At 55.8% G+C, this 12,470-nt stretch overlaps 1 protein-coding gene across 1 annotated transcript; it reads left to right on the top strand.

Annotated features, from left to right (window-relative positions):
• Window positions 1-354: 354 nt before the first annotated feature.
• LOC117653238 (ecdysone-induced protein 78C) lies at window positions 355-10,933 on the top strand. Its single transcript, XM_034398766.1, has 10 exons — window positions 355-467; window positions 552-586; window positions 686-724; window positions 3,411-3,535; window positions 3,618-3,759; window positions 3,843-4,090; window positions 4,559-4,823; window positions 5,212-5,369; window positions 5,548-5,727; window positions 6,240-10,933. The coding sequence occupies exons 1-10, from the start codon at window positions 355-357 to the stop codon at window positions 6,429-6,431; spliced, it is 1,497 nt and encodes a 498-aa protein (XP_034254657.1). The 3' UTR covers window positions 6,432-10,933.
• The last annotated feature ends 1,537 nt before the right edge of the window (window positions 10,934-12,470 follow it).

Below are 12,470 nucleotides of genomic sequence, written 5' to 3'. Positions count from 1 at the left end.
GTGACACTGACAGACAACACTAAAAACATGAAATACTACATCAACTCACAGTGAGGTGCTGTGCTAGGTGGTCGGCCCGCCACTCGGCCCGCCACTTTTCCGGCGGCTCATGGTCTCCACCCCACTTCCAGCCACGCTAGCGAGGCCCCGGAGGACGAACCGAAGGCCCTGAGGCCCCAGTAGAGGCCCCGAAGGCCCTCGGGCTGTAGGGCCACCCCGTCGCAGGGCCCGTAAGGCCAGGCCAGCCAGGCCAGCCAGGCCAGGGGATGCGGGGGCAAGGCCCGGGCGCAGCGGGCGCAGGCTGGGGCGCGGCCCGCGCGGCCTGTGGCCAAGCCTGTGGCCAAGCCTGTGGCCATGGAAGTGCTGGACGGCCTCGACGCGTCCACGGAGTCCCTCCTGCCTCGGCCCCTGCCCCGGCCTCTCGAGTCCCAGCTCAGCTTTGAGCCCAACGACGCCTTCAGCTTGGCGTTCTTCGACGCGCCAGCCCCGCTCGACCACAGCCCCCTGTCCGCCTGCTCCGAGCCGCCGTCCTCGCCCGCCCCCGCCCCCGAGCTGCCGCCCCCCGCCGCCCCCCGCGCCGCCACTGGTAAGACGGAGACGACGCGCAGCTCGGAGCGGCTCCGGAGGAGCAGCAGCAGCGGTGCTTTATGTGGTACTAATTGCCTGTCTCTTCTTTTTTCCGCAGGTGCAATCTCAATTAAGACGGAACCTGTGGAATCTTCCGGTGAGTTTGACAGCCTGACGCCGCGGCTTCGAGAGCGGGCACTAGATGGGGTAGAGGCTTCTAGGCGAGATCGAACGCGTGAGAACGTAGCGTCGTGTTAGTGGGCGTACTTAAGCGGTGCGTGGTCGTGGTCAAGGTGGTGTCAGAAAACGTATCCCGGCCACCCTGGCCCTGCACACTGGGCCAGCAGGAGACCGGCGCTGGCGCCCAAAACTCTAGACGCGTTTCGACTCAAAAATTTTGAGCCCCAGAGTCGCTGAATGGGACTCACACCGAGCGTGTGGATCGCTCTCCGAACGAGGAATCCGAATCCATAGGTGGGGGTCACCCCGGTTCGAGTCCCATTTAGCGACTCTGGGGCTCGAAACGCGTCCGGAATTTCGATCGCCTCCACCGGTCTTCTGGGCCACTGTGACCCGGTTTGACCTGGCCCCGAAGTTTCCCGACGTCCCCGAAGGACAAGGACAAAGTGCTGGGCGTCTTGGACAGATTCCTCGTCTGCGACCAGTGGACCAGTCAGTCTGACTGCCGCTGCACGCCGATCCCGTGCGAGAGGCCCTTCGCTGATACGGGCGATGCAGCTCCCTGAACTCGCGGTCCGGGTGCCCCGCCCAGAAAACTCAGCCTGCAGTCTGATACCGAGAGTCCTTGCCGTCGCTCTGTCTCTCTCGCACTCACGGGGCGTGCCGTACGGATGCGAGAGAGGCAGAGCGACGAGAACGACTCTCGGAATCAGGCTGCTGGGCCATTGCTCGCTCTGCGGTCTGCGCGCTGTATCGATGAGATGCGGACTCGGAACGCCGAGGAAATTATTCTGCATGAGAATGGAGGCGGGCATCGCCACCTGCCGGCCGACCCCGACCACCCCGACCACACCACCCCGCGCCGCCGCCCCGCTAGCAGACTGATTCTGCGAGAGTCGTTGTCGTCGCTCTGTCTCGCTCGCACTCACGGCGGTCCCCCTGGTAGAGAGCTCAAACGAGCGAACACTGCCTGTCCGAACGACCGAAAACGAAGGCTTCTGCCGAGCTCGGCTCGCCCGACTCGGTTGTGCGTCGAGCCGGGCGAGCCGGACTGCGGCTGGCTCGGTGGCTCGGTCACCGAAGCAACCCGAAGAACTACCGACGGGTCGCTCGGAGCCGAACGATAGCTACTAGAGGGCAGCACCTGTCGGGAAGGTTGGCGACAGACACTAGGCGAGGGGGTGAGGTGGGGGATTCTGTTGGCCAGCTTCCGAAAAAGGCGGGTGTCGAACCGGAAGCAGAGGTTTCAACGAGCGAGCGTCGACGATTTCGGGTATCTTCGGAAGCCGAAAAGTGCTTCGGCTCGTAACATATCCGAACAGCCGTGTGCGCTCATTTGAGCTCTCTACCCCCTGGTGGGAGAGACACAGAGCGACGAAAACGACTCCCGGAATCAGTCTGCATGCCTTCGCCCCGCCCGGACGCTCCGATTCGACAGAAGCAGCCGCCGCCCACCCGTCATTTCGTTTCCCTAAGAATTTAATCAAACTTTCTGTGTTTTCTTTTTTACGTGAGAGGCGCTGTCGGAGTCCCGGCAGCCCAAACACGATCCATATTTATGATTGCCCACCCTTCCCCGCGCCACGCCGTGCCGCGCCGTACGGGGACGAGACGAAATATCGTTTCCCCGTTTTCCCGCCAAAAGCAAAAGGGGCCCGGTCGCCCTGCCCTGCCGCAGAGCGGAGATGGGCGATGCGCGGCGGCACGGCACGGCCGGTTGGCCACTCTAGCGTCTAGTGGCGCGCGGTGGTCACTCTAGGACCAGTCTTCTTCTCTAGGGTCAGCGGCCCCGAGCCTGGCCTAGCCTAGCCGCGCCAACCAGCCGCTCCGCCGCGCCCTGCCGTGCCTTGCCGCGCCGTGCAGTGCCGTGCCGTGCCGTGCCGTGCCGTGCCTTGCCGCGCCGTGCCGTGCCGTGCCGTGCCACGCCATGCCGTGCGCCCCGCCGTGGACGCCGTGCGTGCGCCAAGGCGCGCCAAGGCGTGCGGAGCCTAGCCTATCATATCAACTGGTGCGGCGGCGGCGGTGGCGGAAGCTGCTTCTCGCTGTCCTTCTCGTCCTTGTTGTTGCGCGCTCGTTTGTGGCGCTGTACCCGACCGAGGACCTGAAGACGAGAGAAAGGGGGAGGGGAAGGGGAAGGAGGGGCGGTGGCGTTCCTTTCCCAGCGAGCTCGTTGCGCGGAAAGGCAGCGGTAGGCAAATAAATAATGATTGGAATGCTCGAGGCGCGCCGCCACCGCCGTGTTTTGGTCCAAAGCCGCTACGCCACTGCCTCGCTGTTTACCCGCGGCCCGTGGTCTAGTTCCACCAGGGTTTCAGGGTTCCACAGGGTTCCAGGGTTTCGGGTTGTAGGGTTCCAGCGCTCCAGGGTTCTGGGGTTCTTTGGTTCTGAGGTTCTGGAGAGATTCTGGAGTTCCAGGGTTCCAGGACCCCAGGGCTTATTCCAAGGATTCCGGGGTTTCCAGGGTTCCAAAGTTCCAGGGTCGAAGGGTTCCAGGGTTGTAGGCAGCTTTCTAGGGTTCCAGAGCGTGGCTCGCGATGCGGTTGGTGACCTGGTGCCTGGCCGTGTTGCAGGGTCAAAGGGTTCCAGGGTTGTAGGCAGCTTTCTAGGGTTCCAGAGCATGGCTCGCGATGCGGTTAGTGACCTGGTGCCTGGCCGTGTTTCAGAGCAACACTTCGCGGCGGCCGACTCCAACAGCTCGACCCCCGCCAAGACCTTCATCCCCTGCAAGGTGTGCGGCGACAAGGCGTCGGGCTACCACTACGGCGTCACCTCTTGCGAGGGCTGCAAGGTGAGCGTCACGGGTTCAAATCCCGCCCCCTTCCCCTGAGGCTGTCAGACTTACTAATCCCTCGCTGTCCGCTGCGTTGCAGGGCTTCTTCAGACGCAGCATCCAGAAGCAGATCGAGTACCGCTGCCTGCGCGACGGCAAGTGTCTGGTCATCAGGCTCAACAGGAACCGGTGTCAGTACTGCCGCTTTAGGAAATGTCTAGCGGTCGGCATGTCGCGCGACTGTAAGTGCCAGTCACGTGATGCTTTCTCCTCGCAGCGTGCGAATAAAGCCCGGAGCGTTATCGACCGCCTTCCTTGTTCTCAGCGGTGCGGTACGGCCGCGTCCCCAAGCGGTCCAGGGAGCGCGCTGAGTCGCTCGAGTCGACGGGCAGCGCGGACGGCGTGGACGAGGTGGCCGCCGAGGTGGACCCCGCCGTGGAGCAGCAGCAGCTGCTGGACATGATCGCCGGCGTCACGGCGGCCCACCGCGCGCACTGCAACTACACCGAGGAGGCGACGAGGGACACGGTGCGCCGGCCCGCCGGGCAGCCGCTGGCGCAGGCCAGGCCGCGGGTGAGTTCATCGGCGTGCTTCCTGGCCGAACGCACAGTGGGCCAGAAGAACGGTGGAGGCGGCTTACCATTCATCGACGCGTTTTGAACTCCAGAGTCGCTAAGTGGGACTCGAACTGAGCGTGTGACCCCACCAATGGATTGCTCTCCGAACGACAAATCCATTGGTGGGGTCACACGCTCGATTCAAGTCTCATTTAGCGACTCTGGAGCTCGAAGCGCATCCGGGATTTTGACCGTCTCCACCGGTCTTCTGGCCCACTGTGCGCCAGCCAGCCGCAGCGCCAAGCGCGAGCGCCTGTGAACGGCAGGGTAGGCAGCCCGCTGGGTCGGTGTGTCGGCCGTCCGGCGGGGCTGCCTACCCTGCCGTTCACAGGCGCTCGCACTGCGGCCGGCTCTGCGTGCTTCTGCACCTCCACGAGGAGGAGCTCGACGAACCCACACTGCAACACCACTATCCTCGGCGCAGAGTGACAGCGACTCCAGTCCCGGGGCCGTGGCCACCACGTCGACGGGCTCCGTGTCGGGCTCCGTGTCCGGGTCGGCGGCTGGGTCGGCGGCCGGGTCGGCGCCGTCCTCGCCGGACTCGCTGACGTCCACGCTGTCGCTGGGCCCCGCCGCCCTCAGCCAGCTGGAGCCGGCACAGCGGCTACGCACCACGCTGTGGCAGCAGTTCGCCTCCCTGCTGGTGCCGTGCGTCACCAGGGTGGTGGAGTTCGCCAAGAGGGTGCCTGGTGAGTCTGCGCGTCGCCACGGCGTCGCACTCCCGCAAAGCGCTTTTAGCCTTCTTTCCGGAGGCTCATGCTTGACGAAGCCGTTGTTGGAAGTCCTCGAACCTTGAACCTCGAACCTTCAACCTTGAACCTCAAACCTTCAACCTTGAACCTCAAACCTTCAACCTTGAATCTCAAACCTTCAACCTTGAACCTCAAACCTTCAACCTTGAACCTCAACTCAAACCTTCAACCTTGAACCTCAACTCAAACCTTCAACCTTGAACCTCAACTCAAACCTTCAACCTTGAACCTCAAACCTTGAACCTTGAACCATAAACCTTCAACCTCGAACCTTGAACCTTGACCCTTCCCCGCAACTAACGTCGGCGTGCTTCTTGTGGCGCAGGCTTCCTGGAGCTGTCGCAGGACGACCAGCTGATCCTCATCAAGGTGGGCTTCCTGGAGGTGTGGCTGGTGCACGTCTCGCGGCTCGCCACGGAGCACGGCCTCACCATGTGGGACGGCACCACCTTCACGCGCAGCCAGCTCACCACCATGTACGACGTGAGTATCGACCCCAAACTCGGACGACGACCGATTTGTTGAGCTTCGCAGTGTTCGGGCTTTTGAGGCATCTCAAGCCGGCGGCGGCCGGCTGGTCGCAAGCTGGGCCAGTCTGTCAGCCTCGAAAGTCCGAACACTGGAGCTTCCTCTTCATCGACCTGTATGTTGTGGTGGACAGGGCGAGCTGGTGGGCTCCATCCTCAGCATGTGCTCCTCCATGGGCGCGCTGGGGCTGAGCGAGCCGGAGACGGGGCTGCTGTGCGGCGCCGTGCTGCTGTCCCCCGACCGCGCGGGGCTGGCCGACGTCAAGGCCGTCCGCGCGTACCAGGACAAGGTGCTGGACGCCCTCCGGCTGCAGGTACGTCGCGTGGAAGCGTGGAAGGGAGGGTCACGGCGGCCACTCTCTGACGGCCTGGTGGCTGGCCTGGCCTGACGGCCTCGTGGCTGGCCTGACGGCCTGGTGGCTGGCCTGACGGCCTGGTGGCTGGCCTGACGGCCTGGTGGCTGGCCTGACGGCCTGGTGGCTGGTCTGACGGCTTGGTGGCTGGCCTGACGGCCTGGTGGCTGGCCTGACGGCCTGGTGGCTGGCCTGACGGCCTGGTGGCTGGCCTGACGGCCTGGTGGCTGGCCTGACGGCCTGGTGGCTGGCCTGCCGGCCTGGTGGCTGGCCTGACGGCCTGGTGGCTGGCCTGACGGCCTGGTGGCTGGCCTGACGGCTTGGTGGCTGGCCTGACGGCCTGGTGGCTGGTCTGACGGCTGGTGGCTGGCCTGACGGCCTGGTGGCTGGCCTGACGGCCTGGTGGCTGGCGACGGCCTGGTGGCTGCATGACGTCCCGGTAGCTGGCCTAACGCATGCTCTCGCTGCTGCAGGTGTCCATGACGCGGCCCGGCGAGACGTCGCTGGTGGGGCTGCTGCTGCAACGGCTGAGCGAGCTGCGCGCGCTGAGCGCCAGGCACTGCTCCAGCCTGGACTGGCTGCGCGCCAACTGGACGCTGCTGCGGCTGCCGCCGCTCTTCGCGGAGATCTTCGACATCCCCAAGGCGGACGAAGACATGGCGTAGGCCTGGCGGAGGCGTGACGACGAGGCGAGAGGCGAGGGTTTGATTGGCGGCTGCAGTTTGATTGGACGACGGGGCCCTGCGCCCTTGGGCCCCGGGAGGGAGGGACTACTGAGATTGCGCGGACGAGAAGGAAGAGTTTGTTTCCGTTTGGATTTTCCCCGCTTCGGAAAAAAAAGCAAAACAAAAAAAGAGAACTCGTACTTTGTGTTTGACTGACTAAGAATAATCGATGCCATAATAATGTATTATTCACGTAAAGTAAGTGCTGGGGCGTCTCGCTCCCCAATGACTATGTATAAGAGCCTGGGCGGCGTCGGCTCTGCCGTGGCTCTGCGACGCCCTGAGAGCGAACCGGAGAGAGGCGTGTTGTGACATTCTTTCGGAAATTTTTGAACTGAAGGTGCCGTGGCGTACCGCAGATTATTCGTTGCACAATCATTCGTGAACAAAGAGACAATCGTACTGATGTATGCAATAATAATTTACGCTAGCGTATTCGCGTCGAGACTGAGTTGCTCATCAACTTTGTTTAACTTTCTGTCTCTCTCATCGACGAGTGTTGAACTCTGCGCCTGGCGAGTCGGCTCCAGGGACTCACACTGTCTGAAAAATATTGCCTCTGAGGACGAAAGAACTTTTTAAAATCTTTTCTGTAACAATAAAAAGACAGTGTGAACTTGGTAGCGACTCGTTACTGCGTTATAAGACTGTAGCCAAACGCGCGGCGACTAAAGTAGCGTTTTCTCGCAAAGCGGCTACGAAATGAAGCGATCGAAATGAGATATTGCGTGAGAGCGTTAGAGCCGCGATCAGGAGGGAGGACTGCAACAGACTAAGAACCGTGCCTTCCACTCTAGACAACTCCGTGAGTATCGCGAAGTTTTAAAGATCTCAAAATATACGACTGGCCAACGAAAAACCAAGACTTAGTAGCAGCTCATCATGCACTATGTGAAAAATGTGCACGTTTTATCGCGTATAAAGGATGGGACACTTTTTATAAGGGGAGACTTTTTTATCCATCTCCCGATCTTTTAACTTAATAGTTAAGATATTTCTTATCAAACCATACTTTCTACACTCATTTTCACTCTCTTCTGCCGTGACGAGTAGTTGTAGGCAGCAATGCTGGAACGCCAGGGTATTTTGCAAGCAAAATCTGTTTTAAGTTTCATGTATTCTTTTGAGCAAAGTTGTGTCGGGCCGGGCTGACGCTCTATTCGTCAAGCCTGGCGGGGCGGGTGAGGCGGGGAGTCCCTTCGATTCGTGAGAAGGACACTCGTGACACGGTGTCAACCAGGCGCAAAAAAGACGAACGTACCTCGTGTACTGCGCAGCCGCGCTGAGCGCCTGGGAGACTCCGAGGTAGGCCAGCCCGTCGTGCACGCGCGCCGGCGTGCTGCCTACGCGCCGCTTCACAGGCGCTCTGCCCTGTAGGCCGATTCCGAGAGTCGTTTTCGTCGCTCTGTCTCTCTCGCACCTCTACGGGACGCCTCGTGAGTGCAAGAGAGACAGAGCGACGGTAACGACTCTCAGAATCAGCGTGCTTGCTTCGCCAAAGCACCGAGCGGTGGTCCCCAAGGGGCGCCCTGCCTGCCTATGCCTCGGCACCCTCGGCCTCGGCCGGCACAGCTTCAATTAGCGACGACAATCTCTCGAGACCTGTTTGTTTTGTGAGTAGGGTGGCGTCGAAGCCTCAAACCCCGCCCGATGGCCCTGCGACGTTCCTGCCGACTCTTCTGCAACCCTAACCATATCCAATCGAGTGCGGCGACCTCTGTAAAATCTCCTTCTAAGTAGGCCTATGTAGATCCGTAGTTGTTGCCACCATTTACTCCTTCGTTTAGTTTGTCTAGGGGAGGATTTCGTTTTAAGTTGGCGTTGCTATCGAGATATCGGCGCTCTTATTTGGCTCCTCAAACATATCATTACAGATTAGGGCATTGAGTCATGTAGCAGGCGGTCTGATCTGGTCTTTCTCGCGACGTAGTTCTAGCGTGGTATACATGACTTACATTTATTTATACATATGTTTATCATTTTAGATTTGCGCGAGACGCAATATATATGTAAATTTCGTGTTATGTACGTGTACTTTATCCATACACGTCAGAGTTCATATAAAATATTACTCGGAACATCGTTGTACATATTTCTTAGCAATCGTGAATGTAAACATCTGTCTCAATCATCTTACTATTAAACGCGTTCTTATATATATAAAAGTGTTTGAAACACGATAATAGTGGCAGTGACCATACCGGGGGGTACCAAACCTACGTCTTTTCTTGTTGTGTATACATATTGTTACTCTTTTCTGTCCGCGGCTGTGTAAATTAATGATAATATTACAAGTAGCCTTACGAGTTTAATAATCAACCCGATATGTGATCCACGATTTCCATACACTATGTGTTCAATGAGTGTCTTTATTGCCGATGTAGGGGCGAGACAGGGCCGTTTGCACACCCGTGCCATCGTGTCTTCAGGACCCGCCTTCCTGCTGAGACGACAGAGGGGAAGTGCGGGCAAGTCGGCCGGGGAACTAAAATGCCCTGGACGGGGCCTGCAAACGCGTCGCTGTGCTGCGTCACATATCCGTTACTATCATTGTTGGTTATCAATTTTTATGTCGTTATTTCTGAGGATGGGAGCGACCTTGTTAGTGCAATGCCACACGTTGCGTGTATTTATGAATGAACAACTCAATTACTTCTTAGAATTTCGTTGTTTTATCCTCTGCTGTTAACTTATTATTCTATTTTATTGAAATGTTTTTTTTTATTAGATCGACTATTAATTTGTTTTATTATTATTACATTATTATTGTTGCTATATTATGATATGACGTCGCTCTCTTGCAAGAAGCGCGAGTGTGTAGCGGTGTTTGTTCCTTGTCTGCCTCCCTTCGGGCTCCCTGTGTGCTTTGACGGGAAAAGTGTGTCGGGGCGTCGACAAGCACTGCCACTCTGAATAAATGTTAATTGTCGGTTTGTAAAGTAAGGATAACGTTTCGTGGTACAAAGAGTACAAATGCACATCCATTCCCTCATTTCTTCATGCGTGTCTTAAGTGTGTCTTCTTTTCTTTTCTCCTCTTTTTTCATTTTCAAGTACAATTACCAGTACGGTGTAAGGGTATGTAAAGTATAAATCTTCACAGTGTATTAGAGTATTAATATCGTAGAGGGGACGTTATTGTCTTATAGAGACGGAGCCGTGATTCAGCCGGTAAGATTCAAATGCAGCTTTAAACATTACTCCACTTGATCAAAAAATTCTCATGGGACTCCTCATCTTGTATGTCAAATTTCCCACCTTACATTTAGAACTGGGGAGGGTGCCGCTGCGAATAGGAGAATGTGTTTGGACGAGTTGATGAAGTAGAGTTTGATGCAATGATGGTCACGATTCTCGAGTCTCGCTATTGATGATCGTTGTCAGAGGGGCGGCCCACCCGGCCGGTGCTGGAACGTGTTAAGGAGAAATCGTCAATGTCTCACCGCGGGGCGCCTACTCCCACAGTTTTAGGCATGAGGATGACCTCCAGTTTGCAAAATTAAAGTGGAATTGCTCTGTTTTTTAAAAAAATTAGTTTCATCGCCTCACGGCTGCAAGAAATTAGAGAAAATAAAACGTTTTGTGAACTTTAAGGCAATTGTGTAGCAAAAGAATGTGCGTGAGCTTCTAGAAATACTATCCTAGGTTCATTTTCGGAGTTTTCGGTAGTGATCTGGTTCATATCATGAATAAATTAATGAGTTTTATCAAACAGAGTTCTCTAGCCTCTTTCTTCTTGAGACTGTTGTGTATTAACCAACCAGCGTATATGAACCTTTTAAAACCTTTCATGTAACATTCATGACTAAATTTTTAATAGATGTTGTATCATATATTCTGAATTTAGAGAATCTCTGCTTGTACAGAAAAACGTTGCATTGTACTGTCTAACGCCTCGAGTAGACTACCCTTGCCTGCCGAATGGAAATGATATTTCACTGTTCCACTGTGGACGACCTGCTCTGTAGCACCCTATTCTTGACAGAGCTATCCTGGATTAATGTATAAAAATCCCCCCTCCCCTTTTCTGCTTTAGGGTATTTTCTGAAAATCCCCCATAAATCTATTTTACCAACTGGCCAGTTGGCATCTATAAAAGACTCTAAACTGTATTTGTAGACTTTCTGAAAGTTGATTTTAGAGACATATCATGTGTATGTTATTGATGAAAACAGCTTTGAATAACATTGCTCTTTTTCTCCTGTTGTTGGGAGCATGAAATACAACAATTTGACTGTGTCTTTTTCTTTCTCTTACTCTTCTATTTATTTTGTTTGCTGGTTGTGTGTAGAAATACGTTGTTATTCTCTTTGCATTGTTATGAAGTACTGAGTACTTATAGCTGAGTACACTTTTGCACTCTACCCTATGTAATTGTTGTCCTTCCCTGTCATTTTATATAACAAAAGAGAACATTTAAATAAATGGGATTGGAATCCAAAATCTTTTTAATCACTTCATATGGCATGTCCATTGCACAGAGCGGCGACGCGATCGCATTCCAGGGGTGGGCAAAGCGGTGCCTTGCCGCAGGGGCGGCGACGCCGTGGGACACCGGGGAAACGCCCCACCCAAGTTTTGGCAAGGGGGGCAGCAACATTTTGGCCAAAAGAATAAGTTACTCGCTTTGGGCTCCAACTCAATTATTTTTCAATTTCAGACAAATCTGAGGTGGTCGACCGCTTTTGCCAAAAGTCTTGCGCCATTGTGGAGTGCTAACGTTAGGAGTGGCTGGGTGGCTCAGCTCGTTGAGGAATCTACCTTCCTTATCCTTGAGATGATAGCAGCCATCAGGTCATCCTTGGTCTGAATCCCGGGTGGGTCAATATTTTCCCCAGTTTGCTTTTCAAGTAAGTTACCATCAATCTGAGATCGGTTGCCACTGAAGACAGCGTTTTGGTGGCTCGGATGGTTGAGATGACGGCAGCTACCAGATCATCTTGGGTTCAAATCCCAGGTGCGCTGTTCCTTTCCCCAGCTGACCTCTCAAATGCGGTACCATCACTCTAAGATTGGACGCCACCATAAGTAGTGTTACGGTGGCTCCGTTGGTTGAGGTGATGGCTGGCACGAGAACATCCCGGGTTCGAATCCCAGGTGGGTTGATTTTTCCCCAGCTCACCTCTCAAATCCAATATCATCACTCTAAGATTGGACGCCACCGTAAGCAGTGTTGTGGTGGCTCCGTTGGTTGAGGTGATGGCTGGCACGAGAACATCCTGGGGTCGAATCCCAGGTGGGTTGATTTTTCCCCAGCTCACCTATCAAATCCAGTACCATCACTCTAAGATTGGACACCACCGCAAGTAGTGTTGTGGTGGCTCGGTTGGTTGAGGTGATGGCTGGCACGAAAACATCCTGGGCTCAAATCCCAGGTGGGCTGATTTTTCCCCAGCTCACCTCTCAAATCCAGTACCATCAGTCTAAGATTGGACGCCACCGTGAGTAGTGTTGTGGTGGCTCGGTTGGTTGAGGTGAAGGCTGGCACGAGAACATCCTGGGTTCGAATCCCAGGTGGGTTGATTTTTCCCCAGCTCACCTCTCAAATCCAGTACCATCACTCTAAGATTGGACGCCACCGTAAGCAGTGTTATGGTGGCTCGGTTGGTTGAGGTGATGGCTGGCTCGAGAACATCCTGGGTTCGAATCCCAGGTGGGTTGATTTTTCCCCAGCTCACCTCTCAAATCCAGTACCATCACTCTAAGATTGGACATTCGTCCCGTGTGTGTCGCCGTAGCGTAGTGGGCAGGGCGGCGGCACCAAGTTTCCCTGAGGCCCTGGTTCGCCACCAGGTCGGTTCGTCTGGGAGTATTCCCGGGACTGAATTTCCATGTACCCTTTATGATGCCTCTACTCCAGCCTCCCTTCGGGGAGGGGGGTAGGGGGGGTGGGGACCCGATGAGGGGAACTCTTTTGCCTCTTCACAGGGGAAAAACGCGAGTTTGCTTTTCTTATAGCCAGGATGTCTTAGATTTCATA

The sequence above is a fragment of the Thrips palmi genome, unplaced genomic scaffold (genome assembly GCF_012932325.1).
Source record: "Thrips palmi isolate BJ-2018 unplaced genomic scaffold, TpBJ-2018v1 HiC_scaffold_8, whole genome shotgun sequence".
Classification (NCBI taxonomy): Eukaryota; Metazoa; Arthropoda; class Insecta; order Thysanoptera; family Thripidae; genus Thrips; species Thrips palmi.
Note: the sequence above shows the minus strand (reverse complement) of the source record. Positions and strands in the feature narration are given on the sequence as shown.